Source organism: Oncorhynchus nerka, linkage group LG2, assembly GCF_034236695.1.
Source record: "Oncorhynchus nerka isolate Pitt River linkage group LG2, Oner_Uvic_2.0, whole genome shotgun sequence".
Lineage (NCBI taxonomy): Eukaryota > Metazoa > Chordata > Actinopteri > Salmoniformes > Salmonidae > Oncorhynchus > Oncorhynchus nerka.
Window position 1 is genome coordinate 73122655 of NC_088397.1, and position 21576 is coordinate 73144230.

The 21576-nt window shown below is 42.8% G+C and overlaps 1 protein-coding gene across 1 annotated transcript in view; it reads right to left on the reverse strand.

The window, feature by feature from the left end:
• Positions 1 to 20096, reverse strand: part of LOC115141985 (sodium- and chloride-dependent GABA transporter 2-like) — a 34709-nt gene extending 14613 nt beyond the window's left edge. Inside the window, exons 1-4 of the mRNA XM_029681433.2 lie at positions 19972 to 20096; positions 19186 to 19382; positions 15052 to 15186; positions 11640 to 11780 (exon numbers count right to left, since the gene is read on the reverse strand). Of these exons, the coding sequence (XP_029537293.2) occupies positions 11640 to 11780; positions 15052 to 15186; positions 19186 to 19382; positions 19972 to 20081 (583 nt within the window). The 5' untranslated portion in view covers positions 20082 to 20096. The remainder of the gene's footprint in view (positions 1 to 11639; positions 11781 to 15051; positions 15187 to 19185; positions 19383 to 19971) is intronic.
• Positions 20097 to 21576: the final 1480 nt, after the last annotated feature.

The following is a 21576-nucleotide window of genomic DNA, read 5'->3' on the forward strand; positions in this document are numbered from 1 at the left end:
AGGACAGGTATTTATGGTCAGTCCACACGATGAAGGGGGTTACAGAGCCCTCCAGACTGAGCAGAGATTACGATCTGGCAGCATGGAAGTGGTAGGGCTGAGTTTTGTAGAGGTCTTGATTATGGAACAGGTTGCATATGGTGGGGATCTGCTCTAACTCCAGCACGCCTGTCTCTGCCCACACAATCACACACACACACACACACAGAGAGAGAGGGAGAGAGTACTGGGGGAGTGGCGGCAGGTCAAGGAGACACAGAATGAGCAGTAGAGGGTGTTGCAGGAGCAGATGTGACAGATAGTTGCTATTTATGTACTATATTTGGATGTAAGTAATGCAATGTATTGTAACCACATAATTGTTGAGTAAATGTTATTAACAGCTGAAAAAGGACTGAAAATAATATATTTTCCTAGTGCAACAACCACATCTCTAGTGCACTCTACCCAAATCAGTATAATCGTAGTACAAGTAGATAGGTCTACAGTCTTGGCAGTTTGACTTTTAAGCTTGGCAGCTATCTACTGAAAGATACAACAAGACGGCCTTCAAATGGAAAATTACCAAACAATCTGACAGTGAAATTTATAGAAGTGCGAAAGAACAACTGGCACAAGTCAGAATAGACTATATACAGTGCATTCGGAAAGTATTCAGACCCCTTGACTTTTCCAAAATTTTGTGACGTTACAATCTTATTCTAAAATTGATTAAATATTAAATATTTTTTTGATCTACATACAATACGCCATAATGACATAGCGAAAGCAGGTTTTTTTTGGACATTTTTGCAAATGTGTTAAAAATATAAAACAGAAATACCTTATTTACATAAGTATTCAGACCCTTTGCTATGAGACTCGAAATTGAGCACAGGTGCGTCCTGTTTCCATTGATCACCTGTGTTGAATTCAATTGATTGAACATGATTTGGAAAGGCACACACCTATCTATATAAGGTCCCACAGTTCACACTGCACGGCAGAGCTATGAGGTCAAGTGAATTATCCGTAGAGCTCCGAGACAGGATTGTGTCGAGGCACAGATCTGGGTAAGGGTACCAAAAAATGTCTGTCCCCAAGAACACAGTGGCCTCCATCATTCATAAATGGAAGAAGTTTGGAAACACCAGGACTCTTCCTAGAGATGGTCATCTGGCCAAACTGAGCAATCGGGGGAGAAGGACCTTGGTCAGGGAGGTTACCAAGAACCCGATGGTCACTCTGACAGAGCTTCAGAGTTCCTCTCTGGAGATGGGAGAACCTTCCAGAAGGACAACCATTTCTGCAAAACTCCACCAATCAGGCCTTTATGGTAGAGTGGCAAGACGGAAGCCACTCCTCAGTAAAAGACAAATGACAGCCCGCTTGGAGTTTGCCAAAGGGCACCCAAAGGACTCTCAGACCATGAGAAACAAGTTTCTCTGGTCTGATGAAACCAATATTGAACTCTTTGGCCTCACTCTCCACTGGGATTCTCTGCCTCTAACCCTATTACAGGGGCTGAGTCACTGGCTTACTGGTGCTCTTCCATGCCATCCCTAGGAGGGGTGCGTCACTTGAGTGGGTTGAGTCACTGACGTGATCTTCCTGTCTGGGTTGGCGCCCCCCCCCCCCTTTGGTTGTGCCGTGGCGAAGATCTTTGTGGGCTATACTCTGCCTTGTCTCAGGATGGTAAGTTGGTGGTTGGCAAAGTGGGTGGGGTTATATCCTGCCTGTTTGGCCCTGTCCGGGGGGTATCGTTGGATGGGGCCACAGTGTCTCTCGACCCCTCCTGTCTCATCCTCCAGTATTTATGCTGCAGTAGTTTATGTGTCGGGGGGCTAGGGTCCGTCTGTTATATCTGGAGTATTTCACCTGTCTTATCCGGTGTCCTGTGTGAATTTAAGTATGCTCTCTCTAATTCTCTCTTTCTTTCTTTCTTTCTTTCTTTCTTTCTTTCTTTCTTTCTTTCTCTCTCAGAGGACCTGAGCCCTAGGACCATGCCTCAGGACTACCTGGCCTGATGACTCCTTGCTGTCCCGAATCCACCTAGCCGTGCTGCTGCTCCAGGTTCAACTGTTCTGCCTGCGGCTATGGCCTGTTCACCGGACATACTGACCTGTTCACCGGACGTGCTACCTGTCCCAGACCTGCTGTATTCAACTCTCTAGAGACAGCAGGAGCAGTAGAGATACTCTGAATGATCGGCTATGAAAAGCCAACTGACATTTACTCCTGAGGTGCTGACCTGTTGCACCCTCGATAACCACTGTGATTATTGTTATTTGACCCTGCTGGTCATCTAGGAACATTTGAACATCTTGACCATGTTCTGTTATAATCTCAACCCGGCACAGTCAGAAGAGGACTGGCCACCCCTCATAGCCTGGTTCCTCTCTAGGTTTCTTCCTGGCATGTCTAAGGAGTTTTCCCTAGCCACCGTGCTTCTACAGCTGCATTGCTTACTGTTTGGGGTTTTAGGCTGGGTTTCTGTACAGCACTTTGAGATATCAGCTGATGTAAGAAGAGCTTAATAAATACATTTGATTCGATTTGATTTGAATGCCAAGTGTCAGGTCTGGAGGAAACCTGGCACCATCCCTATGGTGATGCATGGTGGTGGCAGCATCATAGTGTGGGGATGTTTTTCAGTGGCAGGGACTGGGAGACTAGTCAGGATCGAGGGAAAGATAAATGGAGCAAAGTACAGAAAGATCCTTGATGAAAACCTGCTCCAGAGCGCTCAGGACCTCAGACTGGGGCAAAGGTTCATCTTCCAACAGGACAATGACCCAAAGCACACAGCCAAGACAATGCTTCGGGACCAATGCTTCGGGACCAATCTCTGAATGTCCTTGAGTGGCCCAGCCAGAGCCCGGACTTGAACCCGATTGAACATCTCTGGAGAGACCTGAAAATAGCTGTGCAGCGACAGTCCCCATCCAACCTGACAGCGCTTCAGAGGTTCTGCAGAGATGAATGAGAGAAACTCTCCAAATACAGGTGTGCCAAGCTTGTACCGTCTTACCAAAGAAGACTCAAAGCTGTAATCGCTGCCAAATTGGTACCCCAGGTAATCTTAGGTTTTATTACATACAGTCGGGAGGAACTACTGGATATAAGAATAATGTCAACTCACCATCATTACGACCAGGAATATGACTTCCCCGAAGCGGATCCTCTGTTTTGCCCACCACCCAGGACAATGGATCGGATCCCAGCCGGCGAACCAAAACAACGTCGCCGTAAAAGGGGCAGACGATGCGGTGTTCTGGTCAGGCTCTGGAGACGGGCACATCGCGCACCGCTCCCGAGCATACTACTCGCCAATGTCCAGTCTCTTGACATCAAGGTTGATGAAATCCAAGCAAGCATACTATTCCAGAGAGACATAAGAGACTGTAACGTTCTCTGCTTCACGTAAACATGGCTCACTCGAGACACGCTATCGGAGTCGGTACAGCCAGCTGGTTTCTTCACGCATCGCGTCGACAGAAACAAGCATCATTCTGGTAAGAAGAGGGGCGGGAGGGTATGCCTTATGATTAATGAGACGTGGTGTGATCATAACAACATACAGGAACTCGAGTCCTTCTGTTCACCTGACTTAGAATTCCTCACAATCAAATGTAGACCGCATTATCTACCAAGAGAATTCTCTTCGATTATAATCACAGCCGCATATATACCGCCCCAAGCAGACACATCGATGGCCCTGAACAAACTTTATTTGACTATGTAAACTGGAAACCACATATCCTGAGGCTGCATTTATTGTAGTTGGGGATTTTAACAAGGCTAATCTGAAAACAAGACTCCCTACATTCTATCAGCATATCGATTGTGCTACCAGGGCTGGTAAAACCCTGGATCATTGTTACTCTAACTTCCACGATGCATATAAGGCCCTCCCCCGCCCTCCTTTTGGAAAAGCTGACCACGACTCCATTTTGTTGCTCCCAGCCTAGAGACAGAGACTAAAACAGGAAGCACCCGTGCTCAGGTCTGTTCAACGCTGGTCCTACCAATCTGATTCCACGCTTCAAGATTGCTTCGATCATGTGGATTGGGATATGTTCTGCACTGCGTCAAACAACAACATTGATGAATACGCTGATTCGGTGAGCAAGTGCATCAGCGATGTCATACCCACAGCAACTATTAAAACATTCCCAAACCAGAAACCGTGGATTGATGGCAGCATTCACACGAAACTGAAAGCGCGAACCACTGCTTTTAACCAGAGCAAGGTGACCGGAAACATGACCGAAAACAAACAGTGTAGCTATTCCCTCCGCAAGGCAATCAAACAAGCTAAGCTTCAGTATAGAGACAAAGTAGAGTCGCAATTCAACGGCTCAGACCCAAGAGGTATATGGCAGGGTCTACAGTACATCACGGATTACAAAAAGAAAACCAGCCCCGTCACGGTCCAGGATGTCTTGCTCCAAGACAGACTAAACAACTTCTTTGCTCGCTTTGAGGACAATACAGTGCCACTGACACGGCCCGCTGCCAAAACCTGTGGACTCTCCTTCACTGCAGCCGACGTGAATAAAACATTTAAACGTGTTAACCCTCGCAAGGCTGCAGGCCCAGACATCATCCCCGGACATATTTACGGACATATTCAATCAATCCTTATCCCAGCCTGCTGTTCCCACATGCTTCAAGAGGGCCACAATTATTCCTGTTCCCAAGAAAGCTAAGGTAACTGAGCTAAAAGACTACCGCCCCGTAGCACTCACTTCCGTCATCATGAAGTGCTTTGAGAGACAAGTGAAGGACCATATCATCTCCACCCTACCTGACACCCTAGACACACTCCAATTTGCTTACCGCCCCAATAGGTCCACAGACGACGCAATCGCAACCACACTGCACACTGCCCTAACCCATCTGGACAAGAAGAATACCTATGTGAGAATGCTGTTCATCGACTACAGCTCAGCATTTAACACCATAGTACCCTCCAAACTCATCATCAAGCTCAAGACTCTGGGTCTCGACCCCGCCCTGTGCAACTGGGTACTGGACTTCCTGACGGGCCGCCACCAGGTGGTGAGGGTTGGTAACAACATCTCCACCCCGCTGATCCTCAACACTGGGGCCCCACAAGGGTGCGTTCTGAGCCCTCTCCTGTACTCCCTGTTCACCCACGACCGCGTGGCCTTGCACTCCTCCAACTCAATCATCAAGTTTGCAGACGACACTACAGTGGTAGGCTTGATTACCAACAACGACGAGGCGGCCTACAGGGAGGAGGTGAGGGCCCTCGGAGTGTGGTGTCAGGAAAATAACCTCACACTCAACCTCAACAAAACAAAGGAGATGATTGTGGACTTCAGGAAACAGCAGAGGGAGTACCCCCCTATCCACATCGACGGGACAGTAGTGGAGAGGGTAGTAAGTTTTGAGTTCCTCTGCGTACACATCACAGACAAACTGAATTGGTCCACCCACACAGACAGCGTGGTGAAGAAGGCGCAGCAGCGCCTCTTCAACCTCAGGAGGCTGAAGAAATTCAGATTGTCACCAAAAGTACTCAAACTTTTACAGATGCACAATCGAGAGCATCCTGTCGGGCTGTATCACCGCCTGGTACGGCAACTGCTCCGCCCACAACCGTAAGGCTCTCCAGAGGGTAGTGAGGTCTGCACAACGCATCACCGGGGGCAAACTACCTGCCCTCCAGGACACCTACACCACCCGATGTCACAGGAAAGCCATAAAGATCATCAAGGACAACAACCACCCGAGCCACTGCCTGTTCACCCCGCTATCATCCAGAAGGCGAGGTCAGTACAGGTGCATCAAAGCAGGGACCGAGAGACTGAAAAACAGCTTCTATCTCAAGGCCATCAGACTGTTAAACAGCCACCACTAACATTGAGTAGCTGCTGCCAACATACTGACTCAACTCCAGCCACTTTAAAATAATGTAAAAATGTATGTAAAAATGTATCACTAGCCACTTTAAATAATCACTTAATATAATGTTTACATACCCTACATTACACAACTCATATGTATATACTGTACTCTATACCATCTACTGCATATTGCATATGCCGTTCTGTACCATCACTCATTCATATATTTTTATGTACATATTCTTCATCCCTTTACACTTGTGTGTATAAGGTAGTTGTGGAATTGTTAGGTTAGATTACTCGTTGGTTATTACTGCATTGTCAGAACTGGAAGCACAAGCATTTCGCTACACTCGCATTATCATCTGCTAACCATGTGTATGTGACAAATAAAATTTGATATGATTTGAAGGTGCTTCAACAAAGTACTGAGTAAAGGGTCTGAATACTATGTAAATTGGATATTTCTGTGTTTTATTTGTAATACATTTGCAAAAACGTATAAAAACCTGTTTTTGCTTTGTCATTATGGGGTATTGTGTGTAGATTGAAAAAAACTATTTAATCCATTTTAGAATAAGGCTGTAAGGTAACAAAATGTGGGAAAAGTCAAGGGGTCTGAACACTTGAGTGAGGACCTAAGTGTGTAGGAAAGGGCCTTACAGGAAAGGGGAGAAATCTATGTCTTCATTGAGTCCTGGATAGGTGAGGCTTTTGAGGGTATGGATCCAGTATGAAGTAGTTGTCAATGAATAAACAGGCTGTCATTCACCCCGACTAATTCAGGTTGAGGTGAATATCAATGTAGCTATTTTTATGTTTTACTGGAGTTTACATTTGAAGGTCTGGTACCAGCAAAACCGCTTCAATGTGAAGGCCTATAGATCCTGTGTGGCTCAGTTGGTAGAGCGTGGGGAACCAGTATGAAAAAGTAGGAACTCACTACTGCAAATCGCTCTGGAAAGGATTGTCTGCTAAATGACCCAAAAAAGACCTGTTCCTCTACTAGTGCGCCACACATAAACTATTCCTTCTGACCTAAATCCACCTTTCTACCCATTAATACAAACTACATTGAACACCTTCACTAAAAGGTCTCTTATGAGGTAGAATATTTAATGAACAGAAGACACGCCAGCACAACTTGAACCCCCACAAAAAATCTGAAGAGCTCAAAGGGCTATCAGCAAATGATGATGTCATCATAAAAAGTGCAGACAAGGTAGATGCGGTGTGCATGGGACAAATACATAGAAGAGGCTATGCACCAACTAAAGAACACTGAGTACTATTCTATGCCACCATCAAATCTACTGGAGAACATGAAAAGGGAACTCACTGGGCTATAACTGTGGCCAAAAATGAAAGTTGGATTTCCAAAAGAGAACATGACTACTTACTGTGCCCCCATCCATGTTTTCCATATTTTGACATACTACTAAAAGAAAACATTTATTAATTAAAATCCACAAGGCATACCATTATCAGTGGATAGTGACTCTATAACAGAATCAACAACCAAATGTGCGGATTTCTTAATAAAAACCCTTTGTTGCAGGATTACCTTCCTACATCCAGGACAGTCTTTATGCAGCAACATAGTCCATGATGAAGGCATTTAGGCTTTATAATGAGTCAAGACCTGGTGACCTGATGCCCCCTAGTGACTTTATTGTGCAACTCACTGTGGACCCTAAATAACAATGTCTTCCTGTTCCAGGACCAACTGTAAAGACAGGATAAGGGGATAGCTTTGGGAGCTTGCTTCGTACCAAATAATGCTAACTTGTTTTTAGGACTATGGGAGGACTGGTTTATATACTTTGCCACCAATACCTTTCAAGACAAGATTGTCTGGTGGGGCCGGTACATTGATGAAGTGATTCTGTCTTCTCTGACTCTGAACAGAAACTGTTGGATTTCCATGCATAAAATAACTGAACCAATGAAAACCTGAAGCTGAGCTTGGAGTGTGATCAAACCAAGATCAACTTTCTTGACTGAAAAATCGCAAAGGACGACCAAAGCAACTTACACACTTCTATCTACAGAAAAGGCATGGATCAGAACACCATACTGCATGAAGACAGTTTCCACCCCCTGTGGCTTTTCAACAACATTCCATTTGGACAATTTCAGTGACTTAGACGCGTACATTATGTGACATGCAGCAACGCTTTAAGCAGAGAGGGTACCAGCCTCAGGTGCTTACACAAGCTCATAACAGAGCCCTGTCACTTGATAGAAATGAGCTGCTTTGTCACAAATGTAAACGAGAACAGGCTCAAAAGCCCTATATTGTTACACGTTACAGTATGGAAGCAGTCCAGGTGAATCCAGGTGAAAGCTATGATCCCTTATTGATGCCACTGGTTAAACCCACTTTAATCATTTTAGATGAAGAAAAGGAGACAGGTTAAAGAAGGATTTTTAAGCCTTGAGACAATTGAGACATGGATTGTGTGTGTGTGCCATTCAGAAGGTGAATGGGCAAGACAAAAGATTTATTAGCCTTTGACCGGGGTATGGTAGTAGTTTTCAGGTGCAACGGTTTGAGTGTGTCAAGAACTGCAACGTTGCTGGGTTTTTCATGCTCAACAGTTCCCTGTGTATATCAAGAATGGTCCACCACCAAAAGAACATCCATCCATGGGCCAGCATCACTGTGGAATGCTTTCGACACCATGCCCCAACGCAATATTAGGATGGTATTCCTAATATTTAGTACACTCAGTGTAGATTTCTCCCCTTTCCTGTAGGCCTTTTTATTTTACCTTTATGGTATGGCTCTCTGATTCAGAGGAGTTGAGTTAAATGCGGAAGACACATTTCAGTTGCACAACTGACTAGATATCCCCCTTTGCCTTTATTAACTGTTATGAAATACACTACATGACCAAAAGCATGTGGACACCTACTCGTCAAACATCTCATTCCAAAATCATTGGCATTAATATGGAGTTGGTCGCCCCTTTGCTAGGGAAGGCTGGGAAGGCTTTCCACTAGATGTTGGAACATTGCTGCGGAAATCGACTCTGCCACACAAGCATGCTTTTGCGGCACAGTCGATAGCACGCCGGACCTCGGGCTCGAAGGTCGAGGGTTCGAGACATGCTCCCTGCTGTTTCATTACAATACTGTAAATTAAAGATACACATTTTTGATAAGAGTATTATTAAAATTATTTATCATTTTAATTATACTCTTATCAAAAATGTGTATCTTTAATTTACAGTATTGCGCGAGGACGCACTCTTTGAAAGGAGGGAGTAGTGTAACGACCCTGGGTTTATACTGTTTTAACCATGTTATGAGGCTATACAGTATTTGTTTACATTTACAATGTTTACAAACATTGGAGTAAAATAAGCTTATATTTTTGGTTCTCATGGAGTGTGACAGTTTAACTAAACTAAAAACAAACAAAAAAAGGACTGACCATCCATGTGATCAAAATGACAGTCTATACAGTGTTGTTTACAAGGAGTAAAACAAGCTTATATTTGGGGTTCTATTAGAAAGAAAATTATAATCTCGTGATGGATATATAAGTTATATTCTTCAAGAATCAATGAGTATTTATCATACATTTAAAAGTGTATTTTTCATCTTGACAAGGTAGAGGAATTTAGCGAAATAAGGTACAGTAGCTTTAGTCACATCAGGGGAATATTGTTAAACAAGGTAGCTATAATCACAACAGGGAAATTTAGCAAAACAAGGTAGCTTTATTCACATCAGGGGAATTTAGCAAAACAAGGTAGCTTTATTCAAATCAGGGGAATTTAGCAAAACAAGGTAGCTTTATTCACATCAAGGGAATTTATCTGATTACGGTGCAACTCTACACGATTCAAGGTTGCTGCGTTCACGTCAGGGGAACATAGCAGGGGTGAAACTTAAGTGCACCTCCCTATAATTCAAGGTTGCTGCGTTCACGTCAGGGGAACATAGCAGGGGTGAAACTTAAGTGCACCTCCCTATAATTCAAGGTTGCTGCGTTCACGTCAGGTGAACATAGCAGGGGTGAAACTTTGGTGTTACTCCATACGATATGACATGTGGCTCTGTTCATGCCAGGGGAATGGAGCAGGAGTTAATGACTTTGTTGAAACTCCACATGACATGATTATTGCATTTCCATTTTGGTTTTTGTGTGTGGTGTACTTGCATTCAGTAGCATCTATGAATCACATGATTATGCATAGTATTGACGTAAAACAGAAGAACTAAGGATACCAATGTGAGATTCTCTCTAGTGTTTACAGAACAACAAGTGCTGTGAGATTAGGATATCAGGATTCAAGGATGCTGTGAGATTAGGATATCAGGACATGCTTAGACAAAGCAATTATAATAGTAGTATGAAGGATAGCAATACATAAGAAAATGAATGGCTGCAGCATTGCTGTTATAATGAGAACATGATGTATGGAATGCTAAACATAAATTTAGGAAAGTGTGTATTCTTATTTTAAATGTATGTAGTTCTATCCTTGTGCTGTACTTATATTTTCATATTAATATCATATTTATACTGTTCCTCAAAAGTGACTACACCTCATCAATGTATAACTATTTTTACCAGAAAGGTGAGATTTGAACCTTTCTTGTAGTGTGCAGCATTACTTGTTTATGGTCCCCGTGATGAATAATTACTTTCGGGGATTACGTGGATTAGATTACATGTAGTTACATTTAAGAGGTTTTAAAGTCAATCCCTGCTACAACTAGGTTCTGAAGTTTTACCTGTTTACCATCAAGGAAAAACTCTGGGCCCAAGGGGAATAAAACTTTGCCCCCACTTCTGGGACCTGTGGCCACCTCTGCTCAAAAATATAAATACCAAATGATTTACCCTCCAGAATATGTCTCCCCACCAAGTTGAGTTGATAACCCATAGCATTCAAAGTCAAGAGTCAAAAGTTTAATATGGCAGCGGCAGCCATATCGGCGGCCATCTTAGTTCACACCAGTATGTCAGATTAACTCAATCGCCAATTTCTCAGCCTCTCAGTATCAGAAACACAAAACTTTGAATGAATAACAGACAAAGGTTTATGACAAGTTTTTGTGATTGATATTGATCAAAAATAACTTAAAACATGAAAAGCATACATCGCATTTGACTATAAAGGTGTGAAAAGGTTAATAAAATAAAGATGTGTTACTGCTTGACAGACAGTCTCTTCGCAATCATTACCAATTTGGAGTTGGCACTTTTAAGTATATAAACATGTTGCCACTTTTAAGGCTCGGACACACCAATAGCTTTTGCCAACCGATAGTACTTAGCACCTCTGAACAGAGTGCCGGATGTAATTTGCAAAGTGGATGCAAACCGATTCCTCATATAGAATCGTACAAAAATGTTGGCAGCCAGACATCCATCAGCAGGTGGTGTGTGTTGTCCTTTAGGGTTAATTGTTATTCCCTATGTAATTAACTTATTTGCTGTGTATTAATGTTATTAACTATTAATACATGTTTTATTAACTGTTACATGTTATTACGTGTGTTATCACCTGTTATTACCTGTCATTGCTTGTGTAATTGACAGTATTGTATATGTCAATATGCATATAATTGTAACTGCTATTGCCCATGTTACAAACTGTTATTACCTGTGTTAATGACTGTTATTACCCATGTTGCTGTTATTACCTGTGTTATTGACTGTTATTACCCATGTTACTGTTATTACCTGTGTTATTGGCTGTTATTACCCATGTTGCTGTTATTACCTGTGTTATTGACTGTTATTACCCATGTTACTGTTATTACCTGTATTCCAGGGGTTTCTGCAGCTGGCCCATGGTACCTCGGCACTGAAGGAGGAGAACAAGTAGAAGAAGGCCCAGGCCTGGATGATGATGTATGACACTGCAGCATATGCAATGACCACCTGGGTGGCATAACCAATCCCTGGGGATAAACAAAACTCATGTAAATCTAAGTGCACTTAAATATAAATGTAAATGTACACAGTTTCCTGTTTGCAGGTTTTGTGTTTTCCATCCTGATGAGGTTGGCTTTGAGGGGATGTTGTTACGGCCGTGTATATCCCCCCTCAAGCCGATACCACGACGGCCCTCAAGGAACTTCACTGGACTTTATGCAAACTGGAAACAATATATCCTCAAGTTGCAATTATTGTAGCTGGGGATTTTAACAAAGCAAAGTTGAGGAAAAGGCTGCCTAAATTCAATCAACATATCGACTGTAGTACTCGCGCTGCTAAATCACTAGACCACTGTTACACCAACTTCCGGGATGCATACAAGGCCCTCTCCCGCCCTCCATTTGGCAAATCTGACCCCGACTCCATTTTGCTCCACCTTTGCTATAGGCAGAAACTCAAACAGGAAGTACATGTGCTAAGGACTATTCAACGCTGGTCTGACCAACCGAAATCCACGCTTCAAGATGGTTTTGGACTGGTATATGTTCCGGGTAGCTTCTGAGAATAATATTGACAAATATACTGAAACGGTGACTGAGTTTATCAGGAAGTGTATAGGAGATGTTGTACCCACTGTGACTATTAAAATCTACCCTAACCAGAAACCGTGGATAGATGGCAGCACTCGCGCTAAACTGAAAGTGCGAACCACCACATTTAACCATGGCAAGGTGACTGGGAATACGGCAGAATAGAAACAGAGTAGTTATTCCCTCCGCAAGGCATTCAAACAGTTAAAATGTCAGTATAGAGACAAAGTGGAGTCTCAAGTCAATGGCTCAGACACAAGACATATGTGGCAGGGTCTACAGACAATCACAGACTATAAAAGGAAAAACAGCCACGTCGCGGATACTGACATTTTGCTTCCGGACAAGCTAAACACCTTCTTTGCCCGCTTTAAGGATAACACAGAGCCACTGACGTGGCGCACTACCAAGGACTGCGGGCTCTCCTTCTCCGTGGCCGACGTGCGGCCCAGATGGCATCCCTAGCCGCGTCCTCAAAGCATGCGCAAACCAGCTGGCTGGTGTGTTTATGGACATATTCAATCTCTCCCTCTCCCAGTCTGCTGTCCCCACATGCTTCAAGATGGCCACCACTGTTCCTGTACCCAAGAAAGCAAAGGTAACTGAACTAAATGACTACCGCCCCGTAGCACTCACTTCTGTCATCATGAAGTGCTTTGAGAGACTAGTCAAGGATATCACCTCTACCTTACCTGTCACCCTAGACCAACTTCAATTTGCTTACCGTCCCAATAGGTCCACAGACGATGCAATCGCCATCACACTGCACACTGCCCTATCCCATCTGGACAAGAGGAATACCTATGTAAGAATGCTGTTCATTGACTATAGCTCAGCATTCATCGACATAGTACCCTCCAAGCTCATCATTATGCTCGAGGCCCTGGGTCTGAACCACGCCCTATGCAATTGGGTCCTGGACTTGCTGACGGGCCGCCCCCAGGTGCTGAAGGTAGGGAACAACACCTCCACTTTGCAGATCCTCAACACTGGGGCCCCACAAGGGTGCATGATCAGCCCCCTCCTGTACTCCCTGTTCACTCATGATTGCGTGGCCAAGCACGCCGCCAACTCAATCATCAAGTTTGCAGACGACACAACAGTAGTAGGGTTGACTACCAACAACAACAAGACAGCCTACAGGGAGGAATTGAGGGCTCTGTGGTGCAAGGAAAATAACATTTTTTTAATATAGGTTTCAAAATTATTGGAGGTGCCAATAATTTTGGAGGTGACTGTATGTACAGTGGGGCAAAAACTTATTTAGTCAGCCACCAATTGTGCAAGTTCTCCCACTTAAAAAGATGAGAGGCCTGTAATTTTCATCATAGGTACACTTCAACTATGACAAAATGAGAAAAAAAATCCAGAAAATCACATTGTAGGATTTTTAATGAATGTATTTGCAAATTATGATGGAAAATAAGTATTTGGTCAATAACAAAAGTTTCTCAATACTTTGTTATATACCCTTTGTTGGCAATGACAGATGTCAAACGTTTTCTGTAAGTCTTCACAAGGTTTTCACTGTTGCTGGTATTTTGGCCCATTCGTCCATGCAGATCTCCTCTAGAGCAGTGATGTTTTGGGGCTGTTGCTTGGCAACACGGACTTTCAACTCCCTCCAAAGATTTTCTATGGGGTTGAGATCTGGAGACTGGCTAGGCCACTCCAGGACCTTGAAATGCTTCTTACGAAGCCACTCTTTCGTTGCCCGGGCGGTGTGTTTGGGATCATTGTCATGCTGAAAGACCCAGCCACGTTTCAACTTCAATGCCCTTGCTGATGGTAGGCTTTGTTACTTTGGTCCCAGCTCACTGCAGGTCATTCACTAGGTCCCCCTGTGTGGTTCTGGGATTTTTACTCACTGTTCTTGTGATCATTTTGACCCCACGGGGTGAGATCTTGCGTGGAGCCCCAGATCGAGGGATATTATCAGTGGTCTTATATGTCTTCCATTTCCTAATATTTGCTCCCACAGTTGATTTCTTCAAACCAAGCTGCTTACCTATTGCAGATGCAGTCTTCCCAGCCTGGTGCAGGTCTACAATTTTGTTTCTGGTGTCCTTTGATAGCTCTTTGGTCTTGGCCATAGTGGAGTTTGGAGTGTGACTGTTTGAGGTTGTGGACAGGTGTCTCTTATACTGATAACAAGTTCAAACAGGTGCCATTAATACAGGTAACAAGTGGAGGACAGAGGAGCCTCTTAAAGAAAAAGTTACAGGTCTGTGAGAGCCAGAAATCTTGCTTGTTTGTAGGTGACCAAAAACTTATTTTCCACCATAATTTGCAAATAAATTCATAAAAATGTGATTTTCAGGATTTTTTTTTCTCATTTGTCTGTCATAGTTGAAGTGTAACTATGATGAAAATTACAGGCCTCTCTTGTCTTTTTGAGTGGGAGAACTTGCACAATTGGTGGCTGACTAAATACGTTTTTGCCCCACTGTATTGTGTGGAATATTTTCCTTTGGCATCCACCTGCTATTTACAAAACAAAATCCATCAGCACAGCACAGTACATACTGTACTATGAGGGTCACTAAAATAAAATGTTCTTGCAGCTATAAATATCCTACCATTATTTCTCTCTCTCTCTCTCTCACACACACACACACACACACACACACACACACACACACACACACACACACACACACACACACACACATTCTATATGAAATTCTATTATTGCAGTAGTAACCTTCAAAGAGAGGGCAGAAGTGTCTCCAGCAGGTGATGCAGCCCTGCGAGGTGTACTGTCCCATGGCTGTCTCCAGGAGGAACATGGGGATCCCACAGGAGAGCAGGAACAGAACATAGGGAATCAGGAATGCACCTATGAGGAAGGTTACAAAGTGTTGTTATGCCTAACTTGATCCACATGCCGAGTGGAGGATGCCCTTCATGCCAACCTCATAAAATGTTAATCACATGGTCTAGACCAGCAGTTCCCAAACTGTGGGGCCTAGGGGGCGCATGTTTTTTTTTAAAGGAACTCAGTCTGGCTTTCAACTTACTCCTGAAAGATGTAATAGTAGAATGCACAAGGCGCAATTTCAAATTTGAGTAGTGTATAATTAGTTTTCCTATTTATAACTTTTTAGAAATCTAGATTAACTAGCCCATGTCAGCTAAGGTCTTTTAGCTAGGTTTTTTAGCCCATTGATGTTCTTGTAATGTTTGAGTCACTCAAATATCACATGAACACACATAAGACAATGCAAAATGTGAACAATTGCAGGAAATTTGCTTTAATAAACTCTGACCCCCTCTGGTGGCATTTGTTAAATGACACATAATATTGAATACTACCCTCATTAAGTACATTTCAGTCTCCAACTATAAGTCCTACAAACACATGCTTACTACAGTTAAAAGGGTAAGAACTGTGAGATTCAGATGAAGGTGGGGGGGGGTTCCCGAAAAGAGATTTGAGCAGTTTGTTATGAGATAAAAATATGTCACCAATTACTGTTCCAAAGGGAATGTCTTTTTTGTTGTTGTTGGAAAACGACATTTCAAATCTTAATAATAAGAATAATTTTGCACGCCCAATTTTTCAGTTTTTGATTTGTTAAAAAAGTTTGAAATATCCAATAAATGTCGTTCCACTTCATGATTGTGTCCCACTTGTTGTTGATTCTTCACAAAAAAATACAGTTTTATATCTTTATGTTTGAAGCCTGAAATGTGGCAAAAGTTCGCAAAGTTCAAGGGGGCCGAATACTTTCGCAAGGCACTGTACATATGAGATGAGTAATGCAAGATTATTATTATTATAAGATTAAACATTATTAAAGTGACATTAAACTGTTTTTCAGTCTCTCAGTCCCAGCTTTGACGCACCTGTACTGACCTCGCCTTCTGGATGATAACTCAGTGAACAGGCAGTGGCTCGGGTGGTTGTTGTCCTTAATTAACTTTTTGGCCTTCCTGTGACATTGGGTGCTGGCTGTAGGTGTCCTGCAGGGCAGGTAGTTTGCACCCGTTGATGCGTTGGGCAGACCGCATCACCCTCTGGAGAGTCCTGCGGTTGCGGGCGGTGCAGTTGCCGTATACAGCCCGACAGGATGCTCTCAATTGTGTATCTGTAAAAGTTTGTGAGGGTTTTAGGTGACAAGCCACATTTCTTCAGCCTCCTGTGGTTGCAGAGGTGCTGTTTGCGCAGAGATTGAATATGTCCATAAACACACCAGCCAGCTGGTTTGCGCATGCCATCTGGGCCGCAGCCTTGCGAGGGTTAACCCGTTTAAATGTTTTACTCATGTTGGCCATGGAGAAGGAGATCCCACAGTCCTTGTTAGCGGGCTGCGTCAGTGACTCTGTGTTATCCTCAAAGTGGGCAAAGAAGGTGTTTAACTTGTCCGGAAGCAAGACGTCGGTGTCCGCGACGTGGCTGGTTTTCCTTTTGTAGTCCGTGATTGTCTGTAGACCCTGTCACATACGTCTCGTGTCTGAGCGTGTGACTTGAGACTCCAATTTGTCTCTATAATGACGTTTTGCCTGTTTGTGAAGTTCCTTGAGGGCCTTCGTGGTATCGGCTAGAGGGGGGATATACACAGCCATGACTATTACCGAAGAAAATTACCTTGGGAGATAATACAGTCGGCATTTGTCACATACGTCTCGTGTCTGAGCGTGTGACTTGAGACTCCAATTTGTCTCTATAATGACGTTTTGCCTGTTTGTGAAGTTCCTTGAGGGCCGTCGTGGTATCGGCTAGAGGGGGGGTATACACAGCCATGACTATTACCGAAGAAAATTATCTTGGGAGATAATACGGTCGGCATTTGATTGTGAGATATTCTAGGTGAACAAAAGGACTTGAGTTCCTGTATGTTATCACAATTACACCATGAGTCGTTAATCACGAAACACCCCTGCCCTTCTTCTTCCTGGAGAGATATTTATTCCCGTTGGCGCGATGAACTGAGAATCCAGATGGCTAGACCAATTCAGACAGTATATCCCGAGAGAGCCATGCTTCCGTGAAACAGAGTACAGTATGTTACAATCCCTGATGTCTCTCTGGAAAGCAACCCTTGACCTGAGCTCGTCAATTTTATTATCCATGAACATGTTATTTATGAACATTAGCAAGTAATATACTTGGCAGCGGTGGGTGGTGTGCGCGCCTCCTAAATCGGACTAGAAGACCACTCCGATTACCGGCGTTGTTTTGGGTCGGCCTCTGGAATCAGTTCAATTGCCCTGGGTGATACGAACAAAGGATCCGCTTTGAGAAAGTCGTATTCCTGGTCGTAATGTTGGTAGTGCTGGTGAGTTACCGCCGCTCTGATATCCAATAGGATATTTTAAACATGCAGGGCTTGTGCAATGTGCCATACCTTCATTTTTTGTCTACATATGAGGAGAAAGCTGAAGTCTCTACCTACCCACTGATATAAATATATGCTGGGTCCGACGGGAATAATCTGGTGGGAAGTGAGCTGGCAACCAGAGGGTTGCTGGTATCAATTCCTTCATGCCATTGTCTGCCGTTGTGCCCTTGAGCTATGCACCCCACACAATTTTCAGAGGGGTTGGGTTAAAAGCGGAAGTTAGTAAAGACCTTGTGTGCAATAAAGTGATCTTCATACTTGTTTCCCCTTTTACTGTTCACACCCCACACCTATTTAATGCATTCAATGTAGGTATCGGTATCAAACATTTCCTATCAAGCCATACCAGAGGAGATCAAATGTTGCTTCAATTTCACAATCTATATAAATTTTACAAGCTCAGGTAACACAAGGTACCCTTAATCCTTAACCTACAATTTCCTCGCCCCCATGGAAATTGAATTAACATAATACAAAAATCCCTATCAAAATCCGTCAGTTCAAGCTAGAGATATCTGTTTTTTTTTGCATGGGCTGCGTCTCAATCCATCACATCCGCAGATATCATCCTTCCAGTGAAAAAGTGGCAGAACTGGAGCAGTGTTTGTCAGACCATGAGACTTCCCGAAAATTGGTATTTTCACAAAAACATTTAAAGATGAGAGAGACTCTCACGAACTTGATGGTTTTCTCCATTTTGCTCTAGGACGCCCACAAGCCACAAGATTTGTCTGAAGGTCCCTGGTACCAGTTTTAAACATTTATGGAATTATATATGGAGATATTGTAGTTTAATGCCTAAAATAAGGAGATAAATACATGTAAAAAATAATTCTAATAGTTTCCTGGTCTTTCTTATATCTCTCAGATATAAGACAGACACTTCAGAACAAACTTCCTTTAGATTTGGGGGGGGGATATCTGTTGTTCCATGTAGTGAATCCGTTATTCAATGTGTTTCTATTGGCTAATAGCAGTAATGGCAAATTCAATGTTTCCTCCACAAATTTTTGTACATCATTTTTATACTTTAAGGGGTCTTAAAATTCCAAATCAAATAGCTAAATGATCTTTAGTATGACCATCTTAAAACAATTCCATATGTTAGATTAGAACCCCCGTTCGCCCGGCTTAGACAGGGCTTAGACGCTATAGGGTTAAAGGGTTTCCAAGACATTTAATCATTACTTAAATAATATGTAGTTTATAAACAGTTATAACTCCCTTAAAAGGTACCTTAATGTAAAGTGCCACCAACTACCCCCACTAAGATCATAATGAAACCTGTGGGGAAAGACAGTACAGTACCTTACAACCATATCAAGTCAAATATTAATTAAGATAAACATAAATAATAAGAATAGCAAGGTTATTCTTTCCCATGGTGTTGACATGGCAATCAAGTTCACTTAGTCCATGACCCTAGTGTAAATGCAGTAGCAGTGTTCAGACAAAGTGTGCAGTTGTCTCGAGCGTGCGGTAGCGTCCCTTACCTCCTCCATTTTTGTAACACAGATATGGGAACCTCCACAAGTTCCCCAGCCCCACCAAGGTGCCTGCCACGGCCAAGAGGAACTCTAGCTTGTTGGCCCACTGGCCACGGTCTAGCAGCAACTGGCTCTTCTTTTGGCCCTTCACCAGACTGATGTCCTGGGCAGGCAGGTTATGACTGTGATCCTTTGGGAAATTTCTAGTCATGGTCACCAGCACACAGCAGTCTTTGGGTTAATAAAATTATACCGAAACCTTGTTTATTTAGGTGTTTGTTAAAAATCATAAAGACAAGCACCAAATTTGATAAATGTTCTCATTGCTTAATTTCCAATTAAATAGCCTATCACTCACTCTGTACGTTCTGAACCTAATCACTCACTCTGTACTTTCTGAACCTAGTGAACCACAACACCCCACCTCTTTAAAGTGATTTGGTGCCAATAGGCGTTCCGTCATCTGCAAGGAGTTGGGCATAGATAATGCTGTATCTTCAGGTTGCGCACAGAGATACCTTTGTCCCGTGGTATTCTCACAAGTGTCTGAGGAAGTTCTAATTTTGCATCCATTGTTCTCCCAGTGTGTAACAGCCTAAAACTACTCAGCTGATCCTTACTTGGCACCAGTAGTAAGCTTCATTAATTTGCCCATGTAGGATTACCAACAGTGGACATTTTTCTCACTTTCAGGTTTAAATGTATGGCTACATAGCACAATTACCTGACAATACTAAACCATTTGGATACTGTAGAGTGAAATATGCAGAACAAACATAATAACGTACTTACCCCTCCATTACCATTGTCTCCTCCCCCATCCTCGCAGTGGTCTGGGTCTGTGCTGTAACGGCAGACTGATCAGTATTCCCCTCAGACAGCATGCGCCTAAGCTGCTGCATACCCAGAACAAAGCAGAGATGTCATGAGTAGCCTAGACCAACAATCACAACAAACTAGTCAAACAATTCATTTTTAGTAACTACCCTTCACAACTTTCATCATAATCTTCATACATTGCCTTGAGAATAGGGTGATGGAGGAGGCTGAAAAAAGTATAGCACAAATAAACGGATAGCCAGTCAGGCCTGTTGTATGAGCTTGTTATTGTGGTAAGAGCTGCTACAGAGGAAAACAACACAGAATAATTTCCTGGGAGTACTTTTCCACTGGGACCGAGCAGTTGGGGTCATTGAGATTGGCAAAGTCGCTAACAACTAAACCAGATAAGCTGAGCTGTATCTGGTATGTCAGAGCTGGTCATTAGGCTTTGGTTATTTGGTAATCGGGAAATGCTGATCATGGACCACTTATTATGTTGTTATTTAAACATATTTAGTCAACAATCCCTTCTCTCCCTATTATATCTTTGTAAAAGAAGAAACTTATCTGTGTTTTATTAAGATGTACAGTATACATAACACATTTTAATTGAATACATTACTGCAGTTTTTGTTCGTGTCAAGGTACAATTCTTTTCAAGTAGCGGTTCTCTGTTGCCAAAATTCTTTTGAAATGCCATTCATTCACAGAAAATGAAGGTGCAGGTGTAAACTTTTGACTATGTTGCTGAGTTGGCCTGGTTAAGTATCCACCATAGTTGCTGGAACCAGTCTGAACAGAACAATGTGAAAAGAAAATATATGAGCCAGCATAGTACAGTTTGGGTTGGCCCTATAGTGTGAATCAGACATACATGTACTGTATGTTCACCAGCTTGTGTCATCAACATTTAACCCACTGGTTTGGAAACAAACTGGATGGACTTCTCAGATGCTACCCAACCCTGGGATTAACACGGCAGACAACTATTAAAGCTAAACATTACATATCATACATAATGTAGTTCAAATGTGCACTCTAAACACATAAAAGGTTCCTGGAGTATCCTTCCGGGGTTGTTCAAATTGAAACTGTGGGGAAACCCCAATAAGTTCTTAGAATAACCCTTTTTAAGAACTAATTTTAATGGTTCCTTTTGGGATTCATTTTTGAACTACCCCCTCCCCTAATATTTGTATTATTAATAATATGCATAAAAATAACAACAATAACATAATATTATAGGTGTCAGTGTTTATTATGATTTAAGAGGCAAAGCACAATTAAAAAATCTAAATATGAGGTCAACTCCCAGCAGAGCACCAAGTATAATGGGTATATCTTCTGGCGTGTTGATGTTCTCCGTATCCATAGCCAGAATGATTTTGCAGTGCATGGTGATCGAACAGGTTTCCTGTTATATTCATCAGAGGTGTAGGGGGAGTGAAGTCTGTTAATCCCCCAAAAAATGTATTATACAGATGATTGAGAAAACATGCACACAACAGTATCAAATCAAATCATCAAATCAAATCAAATTTTATTTGTCACATACACATGGTTAGCAGATGTTAA